Genomic DNA, 21003 nt, shown 5'->3' on the forward strand with positions numbered 1-21003 from the left:
CGCCGGAATCTCCGACTGATCGCTGAGTTCAAGGCAGGGGCGAGGGGAAAGGGGAGAGGAGGATTTTTAACCCTTCGCCAAGGCTCTTCGGAATATACGAAAGCTTCGATGGATACAGCTGAATTATACATCGAATGCTTAATTAATGCTGTGGAATGACGATTGAGACTGATGAAGATTTCTAGAGTTTAACCCTTTGCACTCGAGGTGACCCTCAGTCAATTTGATTTGGAAAATTATAGTCTTTGATGTTAAGCTTTGTATGGTGCAGCGATATGTGGAATATTGAGAAATACCTTCCTAATTTATGCATGTTTTATTATTAATTAATTCCGAAGGAAAGGATATTGAATGTCTAATGAAAAACTTTCGTCTGCAAAGGGTTAACCCTTTGAACTGTTGGTTCCAATATTGCACCAGGAATAATATTAAATGTTTCAATGAATCTTAAAGAAACTACCCTAAAATTATTCGATTTTTCACACATCCAAAAATTTGCACTAAGGAAAATAAAAGATCTAAGAAATGTTTTAGCATTTTTCATTTTCGGTAGGGATAAAAATTAGTTGCAGTTGCTGATAGATTACAAAACAACCTGGAGTGCAAAGGGTTGATTCTTTTGAACGGGAACTGTCAGAGTATATCGTAATACATGATACACAGTAACACTATTGTTAGACTGAATATTCGTGTGTTCACAGTGTGCATTCTTCGTGAACAGTGTTTTCATAAAAGCTTAGCTTTAGACTAACTACGAGGAGTTTCTTGAAATTTCTTCGTACCTATCCTGGGGTGAACTAGGACATTCTGACACACATTTTTCTTGAACGATGTTTTCATAAAAGCTTAGCCTTGGAATAACTGCAAGGGGTCTCTTGAAATTTCTTCATACCTAACCTGGGGTGAACTAGGACACTCTGACGTAATTCTTTGTGAACAATATTTACATAGAAGTTTAGCCTTGGAATAACTGCAAGGGGTTTCTTGAAATTTCGTCATACCTAACTTGGGGTGAACTAGGACATTCTGACATAATTCTTCATGGTCACTGTTATAAAAGTTTACATTTGGAATAACTGCAAGGGGTTTCTTGAAATTTGTTCATATGCAACGTGGAGTGAACTAGGACAATGAGATCAGAGTTCATTGGAAACAAGGAGTATAATTATAGTAGGGATTAAAAGGGATTACACTTGAGTTATATGTGTCGCAGATTGATCAGCTCAATATTCTTGTATCTCAATAGAAATTCCTATGAACACAGTAAAAACGTCTGAGAGGCACACGCCATGGTACAGTGGTTTTGCGTTTAGCCTCTTCCTCCGCATCTATGATACCGAGATATCTCACTACCATAATTGCTTTCCAGCAACCGTTCAACACGTCGAATGCTATTCAATTTTACAAAGCAAAATACACGAAATAGAGAAAATCAAATATCGAATTATTTGATTGAATCACATTATTCTCATCACACCTTCATCTAGCCGAATCGCCCATCAACCATCATCACTCCCAAAACACAAAAATCTCCAAACAATCATTGAACTCAGCGAACCCACAGCAATTCGCTATATTCCAAGGTCAGCGGTCACCCAATTCACCGTCTCAAATTCACCCTTAGACCCTACGTTTCCCAGAAGCCTCGAAACTTCTCAAAGCAAGAATCACCGAAATCTCAATCATTTCATCGAATGACATTATTCTCATCACACCTTCATCTAGCCGAATCCTCCATCAACTACCATCACTCCCAAAACACAAAAATGTCCAAACAATCATTGAACCCAATGAACCACAGCAAATCTCTACATTCCAAGGTCACCGATGACCCTGTTCACCGTCTCGAATCCACCGTTGCCCGTTTCCCAGAAGCCACGAAACTTCCAAAGGAAAAATCACCGAGAAACAAACGAGGCCCACACTCCCACGGTTGAAAAGCAAAGCAAACATTTGCCAGCGCGTACAAAATGCAACACGCAAATGTAAACGCAGCGTTAATCTCGTTACACAGGGTCCTACCGTACACATTTCCCTCGATTACGAGCGCACACGTGCGCGCGCGCGCGAGCCCACGTGCGTGTGCACACTCGAGCAGGACGCGTGTGTACGAATTCAAGTGCGCGCGTGCAGCGGCGGCGGGCTAGGCAGCTCGAGGAGGGTTACAGAGAGGGAGAGTGCGCGGCGCTCGAGCAGAGGGGCGACGAAAGAAGAAAGAGAAACCCGTCTAAGCGTCGGCCGGGGAACGGGGCGGAGGAGGAAGGAAGAAGGAGGGCGTCGCGATTGGTCGGGCAGCGGCGTGTTTACGCGGTGCAGTGGGGGGGAATACTCTCCGCGGCTCACAGCTGAGCGGTGTATAGAGGCGGCCAGTCCGTGGACAGGGTGGACTAGTAGCGAGTGAGCGCTCGTCGAGCGAGCGTCGTTGCGTCGTTGCGTCGTCGAGCGATAATGACGTCTCGTGGTCGACGGTCAACCGCCGGATCTTTGAGTATCGTGTGTACAAGCGCGTGGTGAACCGACAGGACGCGGCGCGCGTCTATCGCGGCTCGGCACACAGTTCGCGTCCCGCTGGGAAAAAGTGAGTGTCGCCGCGCCGATCGTCGAGTCGTCGGACACGGTGGCAGCGTCTTGGGACCCGCAGTGGAGACCACAACGCTCGGATCCAGAGGGAGGATCGGTCAGCGTTTAGATCGGTTCGGAGGATCGTTGCTCGACGCTCGGAGCGTTCGATCGGAGTTTACCGGATCGATCGACGATAGGGGATCGGGCGTTCGAGAGTTTAGGGGATCGGCCAAGGTCGAGATCGATCGCTCAGAGGATTGATCAACAGTCACCGGAGCGTCAGCTGTTATCGCGATCGATGAGTTGTCACCACTGCCGCCCTCCTCGTCGCGTCTCGCGCTTCTGCCCGCTGTTTCCGGTCGTTCGTTCTTCAGGGGAAACTGAGGTGACCGAGGGAGGAAGAGGTTGGAGGAAGGGACAAGGAGAAGGAGCAAGGAGCGTCTCCTCGGTGTTCGCCAAGCGTCCCAGCTTCTTTGAGAGGGGGAGTCCGAGATCGAGATCGAAGCGCGCGCGCCCGTCCGCGCGAAATTCGCTCGGTACAAGGGACGTTGCTGGAAAGGACCTGGACAGGAGGATCCTCCGCTAAAGTGTGTAGTGTGAAAGTGAGGTGGCGGCGAGTTTACCTCGGGCCCAGGAGACGAAAATGGTGCCGCAACAGCAAGACAGCCCCTCCAGTTCGGGGATACCTATGTTCGGATCGTTGCTCGTGGATAAAAATTCGACGACACCCTATTCGGACGCTACGCAGGTATGTGACGCCTCGCTTGCTGATGTTAACCACTTTGCGCTCGAGGCTTCTTGCTGTATCGTCGGACCGTTTGGCTTAAGGGTGGGCTAGGTCTAGGGGAAATCAAACGTGGAAGGATCGTGTACAGTTGTAACTGTTGCGTTTCATTTTGAACATTGGATTTCAGTTATTTCAAAAATTATTTTCTAGGGGGAATTTTTTTTTAATATTAGGCTGTTGGCTCTGTTAACTGTTGCATTTGATTTTGCTGAACATTGGATTTCAGTTGTTTCAACAATTTTCTAGTGGGAATATTGTTTTTTTAAATATTAGACTGTTGGCTCTGTTAACTGTTGTAGTTAATTTGATTTTGTTGAAAATTTGATTTTAGCGACTTCAAAAAATGAATTATTTCCTAGTGGAAATGTTTTATTTTTTTCTTTGAATATTAAAGTATCGATACTGTTAACTGTTGTAGTTAATTTGATTTTGTTCAACATTGGGTTTTAGATATTCTCGAAAATAAATTATTTTCTACTGGCAATATTTTTTTTCGAATTTTAGACTGTTTTCGTTGAATGGCAGTAATACCCGAGTCAACAGAAGATATTTTATTGGAATATGTCGCGCGTGGTTAAATTATAGAAAATATGTCGAGTGTTGAGATTGCAAATCTCTCGAGTGCAAAAGGTTAACTGCGACTGTCCTCGGTTTGTCTACAAACTTGAAATATTATTGAAAAAGTAAGCGCGCGTAGCAATAATTTGTTTGGACTGTTTTCAAATTTGAAAGTATCCTTGGCGGTGTGAGAACGCGACCAGATCGCGGAAAAGTAAACGAACGGAATGGTGCCGCAAGGGAATCAGAATGCGATTGCGTCGGAGAAGTTTGCGTTTGTTCGAACTACGGTATTATAGAATTTCCGAGCCACACTTTTCATTTCTAAAACACAAAACAGAGTATTTAAAAAACTCAAATCCGAAGCAATCTCGTCAAACTTCCAGAATAACATGAATTATCTTCAAAAAATATATAACTAAAAATTCAAAAATTGTCACATTTAACTGCAATCGAATTAAATGGTAGTATTGCTCGTGACTCAGAGAGTGACGAGTATATACGTCGTACGCAGAACAACTGCACTTTGAATTTTAATGAAAAACGAAGAATAACACGTTCAATTGCCTCGCTACCTCAATTAACGCTGATTAGTTAACGTAGCTTTTCGATTCCTATACAACCCCTAACCCTATACACTCTTCCTAATTTCTTCTGATCGAGTAATCTAATTCTAATTCTAACCTCCACACCTTATGCTACAAATAAATTGCTCGTTTCCACTTGAACACTCATTAACAAAACAAAATTTCAAAATAACGTCCCAAATGCTACCCTCTAGAACCGACCTCATTCCACAATTTCATGACTAATCACCGAAAACTCGTTACCAACCCTTATTTCTCACCTATAATCGAAACTATCTCATTACCAATCCATCAAAACTAAAACCTGTATACTCCGGCAATATTTTCCAAACTACAGTAACCGATAACAAAAGAATATTCATTTCACAAGAATATTCATTAAACTCTAAAATCTTCGTCTCGCAAGGGTTAACGAGAGCAGCGAAGCTGAAACTTCGTTCGCATGTTCCATATCCCAGTGTGCGAAGATAACCTCATTTAACGCTGTCCAGTCGCAACGTTCGCGTCGCGCGAACGTATCTTCGACGTTAATCGAGGTATCGCGGCGGTAAACAAATTTCTTGCCTCCGAATGTCGTCGCCGACTAACGGCCGATCCGCGAAAAGAACCGTTTCCCCGCGGTATCTCGGTATCTCTGGGAATATCGACAGCGATCCCGCCGTTAACGATCGCGCGACGATGATCTCGATGACGATTACGGCCGCAAAACACGATTTCCTTTCGAACGGAGGAGACGAGAGCCCGGTTCCTCGTGGCCGCCGAGGAAGCGCGATAAAAGTGTGTCCAGTACCGTAGCAATACGCGCCGCGAAATCTGCGCCGGCCATGCGCGTTCGCTTACCTGTTTATTTTGGTAACGCTGGAACTTCCCCGAACGGAAGAACAGATTATTTTTGTCCTTGGTTCGTTGTTCCCTGCCGTTTCTGCGTTCGTTTACTCGTTATCTCCGGCGCGGTTGTATTGGTTTTTTTTTTCCGCGCCGGCCGCTCGAGTCGAAACCGGCGACGCGTGTTTTCCCGGAGGGAAACGTTGGCTTTGCCAATTGAAACGCGGCTGACGCGTCAGCGACGAGTGAACTCGTCGTAAGAATGTTTACCTGGTAAGACGAGATGATTGGAGTTTTGCTGTTAGACGAGAGGGATTGAGATTTTGATGGATATGTGCGTTCGTTGGGGATGTGACGAGTTAACTCGTGGATATCTGGGAATGTTTTTGGTAATTTAGTTAATGGAAGGTTAACGCGTTGAGTGTCAAGAGAATTTCGGTTCGTGAGATTTATTGCTTTGGAATTGGGGAATTGTATTGGGAATTTATTTGGTATTGTAATACTTGTACGCTATTGTATAGCTTCTTGTGTTGCTAAATACTGTGATTCAATATTGGTTTTCTTATTGTAATTTTCAAGCATTATTAATTTGGTATTACAATACTCGTACATAATTAGCTTCTCGTGCTGCTAAATACTCTGATTCAATATTAATTTTCCTGTTCTAATTTTCAAGCATTATTAATTTGGTATTACAATACTCGTACATAATTAACTTCTCGTCTTGCTAAATACTCTGATTCAGTACCAATTTTCTTACTCTAATTTTCAGATATTAATTTGGTATTGCAATACTCTCACATAATTATGTAGCTTCTCGTTCTGCTAAATACTCTGATGCAATATCAATTTTCTTATTCTAATTTTCAAGCATTATTAATTTGGTATTACAATACTCGTACATAATTAGCTTCTCGTGTTACTAAATACTCTGATTCAATATTAATTTTCAAGCATTATTAATTTGGTATTACAATACTCATACATAATTATCTTCTCGTGTTGCTAAATACTCTGATTCAATATCAATTTTCAAGCATTATTAATTTTGTATTACAATACTCGTACATAATTAGCTTCTCGTGCTGCTAAATACTCTGCAATATCAATTTTCTTGTAATTGTTCTCAACCAATTATTAATGTTTCGGTATTACAATACTCGTTTCATCATCTAGCTTCTCGTGTTGCTAAATGCTCTGATTCAATATTAACTTTGAAGCATTATTAATTTCTATTACAATACTCTTACATAATTAGCTTCTCGTGCTGCTAAATACTCTGCAATATCAATTCTCTTGTAATTGTTCTCAACCAATTATTAATGTTTTACAGTACTCGTTTCACGCTATCCTCCAGCTTCTCATGTTGCTAAGTACTCTAATTCAATATCAATTCTCGTATAATAATTATCTTCAAACAATTAAGAAGCTCCGATCACCGATGACCACCGCGGTAGTCAACGCGTTAAACACCTCGAGCAGTTTTAACCCCCGATCGCCGTTTAGTTCCGATTTCTCGCGTTGCGCAGCGCGAGGTTTCGCCTTTCGTTCGCGTTTTGAAACGTCCGATCGATTTCCAGCGATCCCAGGCGCCCTCGCGAGGTGTCGGACCGTTGGAATCGTAACGGCGAGCCGCTCTTTTGCTCGCCGAAGGTCGAGCGAAACGCGTTTTTCGCAACCGCCGCCGCCGCCGCCGCCGCGCCGTCCAATTTCAGCCGCGTTCGGGCGAGAGCACTTTCTATTCGGTGAATCGACGCGTCGCGTCGGTCCGTTGCACCTGTTGCGGGCCCGGGACGCGGGATAACGAACGCGGGAAGGTAAAACCTCGCGAGGAATTACGAAAAAAGAATTCGAGCGAGCGGCGTTACCGAGAAAGGAGTCGTTTCCCGATATTTCCAACGATCGTGAAAGGAACGACGCGTCTTCTCGCGTTCCCCGATCGAGAATTTCAATCGATCGCCAGCCGATCGGTACGCGACGAAGCTGGAGAAATGAAAAACGGGTCGAGATTCGGAGTACAGACGTTTGAATTCGAATTTCCACGTGAACTTCGACCTCTGAGAGTATCGGTTTAGTATATCTTACACTTTAATATTTCGTGTCTCGCATTGTTTCACGTATTTCGTGCAATGTAACTTCGAAGTGTTCCGAAGATGCGTGGTTTATTGTAGAATGTAACCTAGGGTCGGGTCACCGTAACCTACATCTGCCGATTTCTAGTCGAACACGTGTGTCGGGTAATCGTTCGGATCTAGAAGTCAAAGGAGAGCCGCCGGTCTGCTCGGTCACCGAAAAATAGTTTCTGGTGTCGCAACACCGCGTCGCGGTCGAGCGAGTTTCCTTCGAGGCCTCCGGTGAGAGGATCACCCCGTATAATCGAAAGCAATTGTTCGCCGACGCGGTATCACCTTTTAACGTTTCCCCGTTCGAAACCGCTGCATAGAAAACGTTTCAAGCGATAACGGTGGAATGGTACTCGCTTCGAGGAGAGAGGAAAGTAAAGGAGACGGAAGACAACGAAACGAGGCTGTGTCACTGATTCACGCGTTAAAAGCAGAGCACGGGCGCAAACAGTTTCTTTACTTTCCTTGCGGTCTATTTTTATCTTGTTATTCCGCTTCACCGTGGTTATTCATTTCGCGCTCAAGGGCTGCCGTCAATAAAGTAATCCGCTATAGTTCTGTCGCGCGTTGCTGTCTACGGCGCTCCTTTCCCACGTGTCTCGAGTAAATTATTGTCACCGTCGTGAGCGTCATTAATCCTTCGCACTCGAGAGGTGGCTCTCACTTGATTTCATACAGAACTAAAATTTGACGTTTAATACTATACATTGTGTAGCGCATTAATTTGAGAAATATTGAAACAAAGTAGCTTTGTTATTCGATGCACGTGTGTGATTTCTTCGTCATGAGCATCATTAATCCTTTGCATTTAAGAGATGACTCTCACTTGATTTCAGACAGTAAACCTAAAATTTGATATTTAATATTATACATAGTACAAAGCATCGCTTTGAGAAATATTGAAACAAAGTAGCTTTGGTTTCTTGATTTCAGAGATTTCTTGATTTCCAGCTTACTAATTAATATTGAAACAAAATAGCTTTGTTCCTCGATTTCTTCGCCATGAACATCATTAATCCTTTGCATTTAAGAGATGACTCTCACTCGATTCCATAGAGTAGAACTAAAATTTGATATTTAATGTTATACATAGAACAAAGCATCACTTTGAGAATTATTGAAATCAAATGCTTTGTTCCTGGATGCACGTGTGATTTCTTCGTGATGAGCATCATTAACCCTCTGCATTTAAGAGATAACTCTCACTAGATTCCACAGAGTAGAACTAAAATTTGATATTTAATAAAACTTTGAGAAACATTGAAACAAAGTAGCTTCGTTCCGCAATGCACGTCTGATTTCTCCTAGTTTCACAAAATGTCCCACACCAGAATGAAATATTCCTATAAACCTCGCGAGGGCAAAGGGTTGAAAGACAGATCAGAAACGGTGGTGGCCAGCAATTCGCCCAGTATGATCCGAGCGTGTGAATTCCTCTGTTTCAGACGAAGAAGAACAACCCGAACCACATAAAGAGGCCGATGAACGCGTTCATGGTGTGGTCGCAGATCGAGCGGCGGAAGATATGCGAGATCCAGCCGGACATGCACAACGCGGAGATCAGCAAGCGGCTGGGCAGGCGATGGAAAACGCTGGACGAGGCGGAGAGGCGGCCGTTCATCGAGGAGGCCGAGAGGCTGAGGCAGCTGCACATGATGGAGTACCCGGACTACAAGTACCGGCCCAGGAAGAAGACCTCGAAGCCGGCCGCCTCCGCGAGCCCGAAATCGAAGGAGGGCGGTACAAAGAAACCGAGGAAATCGTTGTCGTCCGCGTCGAGCGTGGCCCCGTCGTCGGCTCTCGGTCTATCCCCGACGAAAGGTCTGGGTCAGCCGCGCAACGACACCAACAACAATATGCAAACGAACGGTGCTGGTGGTGGTGGTGGTGGTGGTAGTGGTGGTACTGGTAGTGCTAGTGGTGGTGCTGCCGCCGCTGCCGGTGTCACCGGAGGCGGCGCGATGGTGGTCGGAGCGACGGTGAAGAGATTGCAGCCGCAATCGAACGGTGGCAAGCCAATCTCCCGGCTGAAGGTCAGATTGGCGCTGGACAAGAGACCTCCGCTCGATTACACCCCTACCCCTCCCATCGTCACCGCCAAGATACCGAGCAGTCCTTCCTGCGTCGCGCCCGACTCGCCGGAGTCGGCCAGCTTCTACGAAGACAGTTTCCTCGATTGCTCCGTGAGGCTGACCGCCGGCGCGTCCACCTCCAGCCGCGCCTCGTCCCGTTCGATCGCGAACGAGATCAGCGATATCAAGCGGGAGACCGACCTCGAGATGGAGTACGAGACGACCTTCGAGCCGAAAGACCGGCTGCTCTCGTCGGTGGGCCGGCCGATCGGGCCGGACGCCACAGCGACCGGCTCCGGCAGCATCGGCAGCAACGTCGCGTTCCCTTCCTCCGTCGAGGAGCTGATCTCGGAGAGGAGTTTTCGGGGCAGATGCCAGCTGGACCGTTGCTCGAGCTTCCTGGTCAAGGAGGAACCGGTCGAGCCCGAAGCGGACATGGACATGGGACCGGAACCGGACGATCCCGAGCAGGATTCCGAGGCTCTGACGCCGGTATCGTTGGCCGACCGGTCGAGGCCCTCGTCGAGCAACGCTTCCGGGATACCCTCGATGTCCAGGAGCTCGATGGACGACGGCTGCTCGATCGGCGCGACGACGACGGCCACCACCACCGTCGTCTCCGCCGCGTCGCTGGTGAAGCTGGAGGAGTCGCAGAACAATCCCAGTCTAGCCGATCTCTACTCGCTGACGGACCTGCTGCAGATACAGCCGTCCGACTTCAAGATCGACCTCGACATGGAGACGATCACCACCGACCTGGACACCTTCGAGACCGCCAGCTCGAGCAGCGGATCGCACTTCGAGTTCTCCTGCACGCCAGACGTAACGGACATGCTGTCGACGATCGGCGTCGGCAACGATTGGGTCACCTTCTGAGGAACGGGCGGCGAGGATCGGTTCGCGTGCGCCGGGACGCGACAGTTTTCTATACGCGTGGCGTCTCGATTAACCGGGTAACTCTACTAGATCTCGATCGTTCAGGGTCTTGGCTGGATTGGTGCTCGATCGATCGTTCGCGGTGGTTCGAGGAGGCGGTCGAGTCGGTTCGCTCCGCGGGATGCGACGCGTTCGATCGCGAATAACGGATTTTACTTGTATCGTTACGGGTGTAGCTTTAACCTACCGAACACGCGGAATCGTTGCGGTTGTTGTCGTATCGCGACGTCCGCGGAACCAATAGGATCATTCGTTATTCCCGGTCGCCTTTGACGATGGAAGTTCGAGGAATTCGGGAGCCGATCGAGCCGACGGGGATCATGTATTATAGAATCGAATTCGACGAACAGATTTTCCAGAATTATCATCTCGAGATCGACCTGGGCCAGTCGCCCGTGAACGGAGCCGGTTAATCGAGGCTCCACGATGCTCTGTTTAAAGTTTCGATCTCGATTCTGCCCTCTTTCTACTCGTTTTGTACCTAGATGAACCGTGACGAGGAGTATCGAGCTTCGGTAACGACGCGAGCCTCTTTGTACATCTACTGTAGCATATTAGGATTACTATTTTTTTCTACTCTATTAACTAGGCTTAAGGTTAACCCGATCGTGCAACGAACGATCGTCGCGAACGCGTCTCGCCTCGTTCCACGACCATTCGTTCTTCGATGTGTATATCCGTAGAAACATGTGTAGTAATATATACATTATACGTACATATATCCATGCATATACATGCTTACACACACATATACATACATACGTACACACAAACACACACGTACAGACACGTGGACGAACACATTCACGCGTATACGCACGCGTGCGTTCATAAATCGATAGAAGAGTTGGCGTTAAGCCGAGACATCAACGCAACGCCTCGTGGACCCGTGGGTTAAGGCTTGATTCACACCGACGGACAACCGTGCGGTCGGAGCAGGATCAAGGATTTCGTATTCAACGACCGAGAGTAATCTAATATTCGCGGTAAATGTTTCTTTCGGTTCTATACGATCGAGAAAGAAATGTCTTCTAATGCACTTACTCTAAACGAAACGGTTCGGTTTGGAACCGAGGATTTCATTTCAGGAAGACATCTTTCGTTCGAATGTCGTATTTTTCACTTGACTATCTCTTCATTTTCAAGGTTATCGATTCATGTGTTTCCAAGGTTACTCATTCATCTCTTTAACCGTTTCAGTGCCAAACATTTGTCGCGTTCAATCAAATGACTGAGAGTCGCCTCTCGAGTGCAAACGGTTCAACACTGTGACGAAGACGCGATCGCACTTGGCACTCGAACGGTTAAATAATCAGTCGGTCATCTGCTCGAAGTTATTCGTATCTTAACACTATGCCGTCCGCACGCGCTATGAGGATTCTTTAGTTTGCCTCCGGTAGGACTCGTTCAAATCTTTCCACCTTTTCGCGTGATAAAACGTCATGTTTCACTAATCTCAGTAGTTCTCAGTCTTGTCCCTTTTCACAGAATTTCAAACCATACAGTTTCTTGTAAAAAACACGAAACTTGATAATATGATCGTATTGCAGCCTGCAACTTGTTGCCTTGAACAGAACGTAAACAACAATGTTGCGTGATAGCTTTGCACGCGACATTAACGTGCTGCCACCGACGTTTGTCTGAAAATTTCTCATCAACGTGGTGCCACCGACATTTGTCTGAAAATTGTTCACCAACGCGAAGGCGCCACTTGTCTGAAAATTCCTCACCAACACAAAGGCACCACCGGACGGCATATCGTTAAGCCGATGATCATTCCCCCGACTCGACCGCACAGTTGACCGCCATTGTGAATCAGGCGTGAACTGTTTCGCCCCGAATTCGCGAGCATCTTTCTTCCGTGTGGGAAGCGGCACGGCGAAAGCACGAGCCACGCGACATCGGCCGCGGTTTCCGTGCCGATCGCGGCGATCTCTGTTTTTCTCACTCCTCTTTTCCCCTCCGGGACACACCGCGCGACGAACCATGGAACGAACGTCTTCGTATATATCAAACGTTTGATCTCATTTTTTTTTTTTTTATACATTTAACCTACTTACTTCGTAACGTTTAATGTAACGTTTGCCGCGCGCGAAGACGCGTTTTCGTTTCGCCTCTCACGGTTGCAACGACTTCCGGTCGTTCTCTTTCGGAAAGCCAAACACGCACGCCGGCGTCGGCGAGCCCGCGCCAGTACGCGCGAGCGTGTCGGGTCCATAGACAAGGTGAAATCCATGCGTTTGCACTGCCAGCCAGTTTTTTTTTAACGTTCCGAATGCAACTTTTCCTTTTCGGCGTGCTCACGACACGTCGCTGGGAAGTTGTCGTTAAAGAGGAACCGATGAACCCTTTGAAGTCTCGTCATATTAATCAGAAATTGCGAAATATTTCATTACGAGAATAATTACGGTATATGATTTCCTTCGTATCTCGAGTGCTCAATTTAACCCTTCGCGGACGAAGACTCCGAAATGTTAACCTTCAGAATTATGTATCAGCTTAATTGATGGAAAGACAGCTACGCGATCTCTTCGAGTAATCGAATTATTTCGAGACTTGGTCTTCCAAATGTGAACGTTTCATCCTGTCGAAACGTCGAGAATTCGCTCGTAAAGGGTTAACGTTTCATGGATAACACGTCCAACGCGTCTCGGAGTCCAAAGGGTTCATCGTCGCAAATGAAAAACAAACCGTTCTTACCAATGTGCTGTCCCAAGCACCGACTGTCAACGCGTAGCGAGCGAAGTGCACGCGCGTCCGCGTGCACAACTGCCAAGCACCGCGGCGTACCACTCTTCGGTCCACATGGAAACTCGTCACCGTGTCGTGATGCAACGTGACTTATCGTCCCTCCATTTCCGCGTAACTTTTCGCCTTAGTTTCCCCCCGTTTCCCTTGATCCGATCCATTTCGACTCGTCTCGCGTACGGCCGTCGTCTGGACACAGCTGGACGCTGAAATCAACGAAGACTTTGAATTAATATGTTTCTATACGCGTGTTGATGCTAGAACTACCGAGGATTTCACAGGATTAACCCTTTGCACTCGAGAGGTGAGAGGACATGATTCGATACAACAAAACTGAAATATTAAATGTTTAATATTTCAAATAGCAGTTTGCATTGCCACGTGAAGTATTCAAATGAAACACCTCTGTTGCTTAATTTGTCTATGAATTATTAAATTAGTTTCAGTGACCTATATCTCGTCAGGAAACTTGAATATTTCCATTGAAAATCTTTCGAGTGCAAAGGGTTAACATGTCTCTATAAAAATTGTAACAATCGATTGTTTCCAGTTCAGACATAGTATTCAAATGAGACTGTTTTCAAGATCATCTCAAAATAATTGCGAAACAAATCCTGAACCAGTCATTCTGACTGGCACGTAGTTGCAGTGCTAATCACTCTAAGATGAAAATCACCAACTCCTTTCTAATGTCCCGAGATTTTAGCGTCCGCGGCGACCGTACGCGATGCTAACGCTGCGTGTCCACTGGTAAGTAGCTTTTTCACGAGAGTCTACAGTTTTCGAATAGATAACCGTAAGTCTACCTAGTGGGCATGCAGCTTCACCGTCAACACGTTCCGTGCCACGTGTACCATGTATGGTAGCGACTTTTGTAAGAAAATATCTTTAACCCCTTGCCCTGGGATTTATCTCTCGACTATAATCGATACGACTGCTTCGTCTTTCATAATTCATCACGAAAAAGAACAGAATTATAGGGATATTCTACGTCAATCTTTGCTCTAAGCTATAACAATCGATAACAGAACATTTCATTCGAATTCAAAGACAGAGCAACGTTCACTCGATTCTCTGTAAAATCTGAAAGAAAACCGGAAACGAACAGTATCGAAATACACAGAAACTACCAAAAAGAATACGACTTCACTCTTATCGAACACTATCTTTCTATACACGATTCTCACTAGGTAATTCATTTCAGTAAACACACGAAAATTCCAGTGTTAATTACTCCGTTGCTGATGCTTCGCTGACAAAGCAATTACTTCCACATTCTACAGCGAGCTTCGACAGGATCCGTCACCTCCCGCGCGACTGTCGTCACGCGAGAGGTTACTCAACCGTTAAGGGTTAATATTTTCTCGAAAAAATCAGCGTAGCTCGCGAAAGCGAATTGCAATCGAAGTTTCCGTGGCACGGGACGCGTGAACACGCGGGAGCCGAGAGCGAAAGGAAAAGCGCGTGCGCTTTTCCGGCGAGTCGATCGAGCCCGTTCGAGCGGACAAGCACCGAGAACCAAAGTAGGAAACCATCCCACCCACCCCCGCCCCATCCCCTTACGATTAATAGGCTGTGAATACATTTTGGTCGATCGACGTGTCTCGCCCGATCGATCGTAATTTATCGACTTTTCGGAGACCGTTCGAAAGGGTTGTGCTCGAATCGCGGAGAACACGGGAAACGGGCGAATCACGTGGCCGACGAGGAAACGATCGCTTCGACGGTCGATTCGTCGGTGAGAGATCGATGATCGGTATCGGGCGCGCGAAGTCCTCGCCGGTACGAAGGAAACAGTCGGAATTTCTTGGATGCTCTGTGTTAATTGACGTTAACGCTTCGTCGTTGATATTAATTGGTACGAGTGTTAATTTAGAATTGGCTAATTTAGAATTAACCCTTTGCGAAGGAAGGTTCTTTGAAATGTACAGAATATTCAAGAGACGAAGCTGAATTATACATCAGTTGCTTAATTAATAGGAAAAGAGGAATCTACGTACTGATCTCTTACTATCTAAATAATTCAATGATTTATTCGCGACCTATCGATCCCTGCAGACAAAGATTCCCTGAGATATACGAAACCTTCAACGCATGAAGTTCAATTATACATCGATTACTAGAAAAATAGGAAACTACGTGCTCCCTTGCTGTTCGAGTAATTAAATCATTTGTTTGACTTGGTCTTCCAAATATGAAAATTTCATCTCGAAACGACATTCGTCCGCGAAGGGTTCCAGTATAGAGAACCTGCAGATTCTGCAAAATTGCATATCGAGTGATTCAATAATAGAGAATAAGGGAACTATGTACTGATTTCTTGCTGTCCGAGTAGTAGAATCATTTGTCACTTAGTATTCCAAAAAAAGTTCGATGTCAAAATGTCGTCGGCAAAGAGTGAATATTTCCCTGGAACAGAAATTTCTCCTATAGAAGCTTCGATTCTTCAGAATCGGTGAGAACTTCCGCACACCCGGTATATCGAGAAGATTCGGCGTTAAGTGTCCTATGACCGAAACGGAGACACGTTTGTCCTTAACCGTTCGAGTCCCAAGCGGCGCGATGGCGGCTCGTAGAACCAGGCGAAGCTCATATCTTTCTAATCATTCATTTCTACTATAATCATTACTCGCTCAGAACTGGAACGTAACGATTATTTAACCCTTTGCACTCGAGAGGTGACTCACCACTTGATTTCATACAATAAAACTATAAAATTTGATATTCAATATTACATTTCCCATAATGCATCATTTCGAGAAATATTCAAATAAAATACCTTCGTTCCTCAACGTACGCTTGATTTCTCGTCGACTTAGTTTCACGAAATATCGTTCTTACCTCGTCAGAAAATGTTCAAATATTTCCAGCGAGAAACTTCCGAGTGCAAAGGGTTAAGATTTCTTTCCGCAAAGACAGAAGAGCGATTCGGTTTCCGAATTGGAACGAAGAACTGCCGCTCGGCAGTTCGCAGATCGAGCTTTCGCAAATCCGCGGGACTGAAACGGTTAAGTTCGATCGAACTCGGCTCGGTGTCCGGTTCACCTCGAATCGGCCGGAAGGAAAAGTCGCGGATCAGTGGAACCGCCGTACATTCGCAGCTTCTTTTATAGATAGAAATAAAAACGAACACACCAAAGTGCAATACTTACACGGGTTACGCGTGTATCTGTGAATGCCAATCGCCGAGAAGGATATACGGCAGACTGGTCTCTGCCGAGAGCCGGCACGTCTGAAGTACCAAGGGACGCAGAACGAACGACAGTGGCTGCCTACACTGCCGGTCAAAAGTTCGGCACCGCTGCCTCGGTTGACCCTTTCGGGGCCAGAGTTTCGCCAAGTTTCTTTCAACCCTTTGCACTCGGAAGTTTCTCACTGGAAATATTCGGGATTGATGACATTGCTCGATAGTAATTTGACGATAATTCACAGATAAATTAAGCATGTTTTATTTAAATATTTCCTATAGCAATAGGATGTTCAATTTGAAATATTAAATATTCAACTTCACAACTCATTTGACGATAATTCACAGATAAATTAAGCATATTTTATTTAAATATTTTCTATCGTAATACGAAGTTCAATTTGAAATATTAAATATTCAACTTCACAACTCATTTGACGATAATTCACAGATAAATTAAGCATATTTTATTTAAATATTTTCTATTGTAATACGAAGTTCAATTTGAAATATTAAATATTCAACTTCATAGTTTCGCTGTGTCAAGTCAAGTGGTGAGAGTCACCCCGAGTGCAAAGGTTAGGCAAAGTGAACACATTGCGTGCGGGCCGTTTTGTTCGTTTCAACTTATACCAGTTGCATTCAGTTCATTTATTTATTAAACATACCTTCGAGAGTTGCAAATAGGGATAATTCCATACACAAGAAGCATTGACTACTTTTGTTTTTCGTACTAAGTCTGCGATGGAGTCTCTCGAGTGCAAAGGGTTGATAAATCATCATTGTTAATAACTTGAATCATACGATTGATTAATAATAAGAATCCGGTGAATGGTTAGATTGATTAACCCCTTGGCGTACTATTTACTTACTAAGCTCGTCTAATATTTTACCATCGACAATTTGTAAGAAATACAAAACCTTCCATTCTACTTCAGGTGGAAACTTCACTTGAAGATAATACATTGATAATAGCAAAATAGTTTCCCTTGATCCGTGGTGATGAACAACGTTGATTTTTAAATTACTCGTCATTGTACGGCAAGGGGTTGACAACGGGGAACGATGGAACGTTCAACTGAAATCTTTCACCGGCAGTGTACGCCCCCGCCGTGAAATAAATATTTTTTCAACAGCATTTTGGTATGTCTGAAGAGGGACCGATGTAGAGAACGTTAGATCATCCCACGAGTAACTTCATCCCCTCTTACGCTAGCTTCAAATTGAAACTCAATCGAGATTCACAAGGTGAGATGAGAAACGAGGTTACGCATGGGATGACCTAACGCCAATGAAGATCGAGTGAAATATTTTTCCACGAACATAGCTATACCGCGATGCCTTCGGACGATCGTTGATCAACATTCGAGATCTTCCAATTTCCTCCTCCTCTCCCCTCGTCTCTCGTATTCCCTCGAAACCTTTGCAAACTGGAACCAGTGGATCCACCGATTATAGTTAATTCAGAGTTCCTTCAAAAATCTATAAATTACATCTCTTAACCCTTTGTCTGCCCTTAATTCAATCTGAGGAAATGTCGTCCGTCTCATTTGAAAATATTGAATATTTCCGGTGAAAAACTTCTGGACTGCAAAGGGTTAATATTTTTGCGTACAGAATCGCTTCCGCGTTTTTGGTGAATATCCACAAAAGTTGTTTAGCATCGAAACGGTTGACACTTTGACTGCCACGTAAACACTCAGAACTACCATCTACTCGAAACAGTTTCTTTCAGTAACCAGAAACTGAGAAATTGAAATTCTTAATAATTGCTCCACTGTCTTATGTTTCATGTATCCAACAAAATTCGGTTTGTTCGGTACGTCATGAAAAAAATTGATGTCCACGTTTCTGTAAAAAATAATGTGACAGTCAAAGTGTTAACACTAGGTTTACGGAACGCGTCAATTTCACGCAGATTGAATTTTACAAACATTTGGTAGATGTTTCAATCGATTTCTACATCTACGATTTCCAAGATCTAAATGAACGAACATTAACACGTTGAACGATTTCATAGAGCAGAGAACATAAATTGGAAAAAAATATTAAATCATTCGACTGAATTGGATTATTATCATTGCACGTTCAAACTGAATGTCGCCGCAATGGATAGCATTATTTCTAATATAGAAATGTTTGCGAATAATCATGGTTTAATCGAGTGAATTATACTACTTCGATTTGGGGTCACCGGTGACCCCCATGGCATTCGACGTGTCAACTTCTCCAGGAACAATAGAATAAACCGCACAATAAACGCCCGTGAACCTAGTGTCAAAAGTTACCCTTTCACGGACGATAATTTGTGAAACCTTTCGCAGAGGAAACAACCCTTTACTCGAGAGGTCATTTGATTCGATCTAAAATTACAAAGCGTTATATATAATAAGTTTTGAATAATGCAATATATGAAACATTTATATAAAACAGCTTAACACTAGATTTACAACGTTTATTCTACTTTATTCCATTGTTCCTAGAAAACTGTGTTCGTTCACATAAATCGCGAAAATCGTAGCTTCAAAACTATTGCAGTGCGTATTCGCATAATTGCACGAACCAAAATCGACTTAAACTGTTACTATATGTTTAAAAAATTCAATGTCCGTCAAATTGACGGATTCCGTGAACCTAGTGTTAATTTACGTGTTTCCTCATTACTTCGTCCAAAGGGTTCGTACGAATGTCTAAACATCGAGAACTATTGACCTCTTATCTACGAAACAATTGTTCGTTCGCAACGTTACTATTCTAAATATAAAATCACCGAACATTCGTCCTGAAATGGTTGAAGTACTTTAACGTTGGTATCTCGTAATCGGTTGAATCGAAACGTCGAAGTTTCCAGGATCCCGATCGTCCAGGGTCTCGAGTTTCTCCGCGAACTCGATCTATTCTGATTCTTAGATCGCAGCTGAGAACGATCTTCGATTTATCTGTGATTAGAAACTGTAGGTTAAAAACGATTGAAAGTCGATCTACGATTAAAAAGGCACACGCCTCGAGGAGCCTCCATTTTTTTACCTGGACCGTCGAGCGACGAGCGATCTCGCGCGTTTCATCATTGTACTTCGCGCCGATTTTTCGCTCGTCGATTCTCCGCGTTCACCGACGATCGCCTGTTGTGAAAAAAGGGACGATTGTACGTTCACGAAGCACGAGCGTTCACGATTTTTTTTTTGTTCGATGGGGAACGGAGCGATCACGCGTCCGAGCTATGTATATCTCGTAGATTTAAGTTTTCTTTCTACACGATAGTGGAATTAATCGCGCTAACAACGATCACGAATCATCAACAGACTACAACAACAACAACAACAACAACAACAAACAACAAACAACAAACAAGTTTATACGCATAACGACTGTACATTTGTATTTAGCTCTTTGTTTATAATACTTATTACCTTGTTATCAAGTATTCAATTTATATAATTTTTTTATCGAACTTATTAAAAAATATTTAAAAAGTATGGAATGTGTGTTCGATTGAGACCCTCCTCCCTGGTACAATTTTATTGATGTTATTAATTTTGATGTTATTATCTAAGTCACCAAATGATTTGCCGCAGCAAAACAGTAAACTTTGATATTTAATATTAAACTTTGTATAATGCATCAATGTACGAAATATTGAAAGAGAATAGTTCCCTTCCTCGATGCATGTGAGATTTCTTAATTCAATCTGAGAAAATGTCGTCTGTATCTCATTAGAAAATATTGAATATTTCCGGTGAAAAACTTCTGGAGTGCAAAGGGTTAATGGTGGTTCGATATTCAATGTAAATTCAATATTGCAAACGGTGCTCCAATATTACAATATTATACATTAAATATAATATTTTTGTATTCCAATAGTGAAGTCTATAAACACCAAAGGGTTAAACCTAAGAAAAAAGGTATTAATGGCGGTTCGATATTCGATGTAAATTTAATATTGCAAACGGTGGTCCAATATTACAGTATTATACATTAAATATCATAATATTTTTATATCCCAATATTTCCAGTGAAAATTTGTGGAGCGCAAAGGGTTAACACAACAAAACTATGAAATTGAACATTTAGTATTTTAAATTAAAGTTTGCGTTGCTATGTGGAGTATTTAAATAAAATAGCTTCGTCCCTTAATTTCCTAATCTGCAGCTCATTAGGAAATATCGAGTATTTCCAGTGAAAATTTGTGGAGCGCAAAGGGCTAGACATCGAGTTAGCTCCCAGTGGCAACTGCTCCACGCTCGAAACCGGCCAAGACACCGAAAGCGCTGGCGGGAAAACTAATAAAGTTTAGCTGCGACCGCTAAACGCTGCTTATTTACTGCTGGATATTAATAGAGTTACTGCGCGTTATTATCGTTGCGCGAGTACCCGACCGATCTCGGTGCGTCGCAACGGGCCTCGACGGTTTTTCGGGGCTTCAACCCTTCGCGCTCGAAAGATTTTCACTGGGAGCATTTAACATTTTCCGACGAGACACGGACAACATTGTTTGAAACTAATTTCATTTAAATAAAGACACATGTCCAGTAACGATAAAAACACTGCTCATCCGCATAATTCGAGCAGTTATTCTATTTGCATTGATACCATCTCCATGCTACATTCCTAAGAGCGT

The 21003-nt window shown here is 44.0% G+C and overlaps 1 protein-coding gene across 1 annotated transcript; it reads left to right on the forward strand.

Moving 5' to 3' along the window:
• Positions 1 to 2104: 2104 nt before the first annotated feature.
• Positions 2105 to 19861, forward strand: LOC116435276 (uncharacterized). The gene is made up of 2 exons (XM_031994724.2): positions 2105 to 3310; positions 8888 to 19861. Exons 1-2 carry the CDS (start codon positions 3206 to 3208, stop codon positions 10388 to 10390), a joined length of 1608 nt encoding a protein of 535 aa, XP_031850584.1. The 5' UTR covers positions 2105 to 3205; the 3' UTR covers positions 10391 to 19861.
• Positions 19862 to 21003: the final 1142 nt, after the last annotated feature.

This window comes from Nomia melanderi, chromosome 8 (assembly GCF_051020985.1).
Source record: "Nomia melanderi isolate GNS246 chromosome 8, iyNomMela1, whole genome shotgun sequence".
NCBI classification, from domain to species: Eukaryota; Metazoa; Arthropoda; class Insecta; order Hymenoptera; family Halictidae; genus Nomia; species Nomia melanderi.

Coding starts and splice junctions, on each gene's coding strand:
- LOC116435276 (XM_031994724.2), top strand. CDS start 3,206: ATGGTGCCGCAACAGCAAGACAGCCCCTCCAGTTCGGGGATACCTATG. Junction 3,311..8,887: donor CCTATTCGGACGCTACGCAG/GTATGTGACGCC, acceptor CCTCTGTTTCAG/ACGAAGAAGAACAACCCGAA.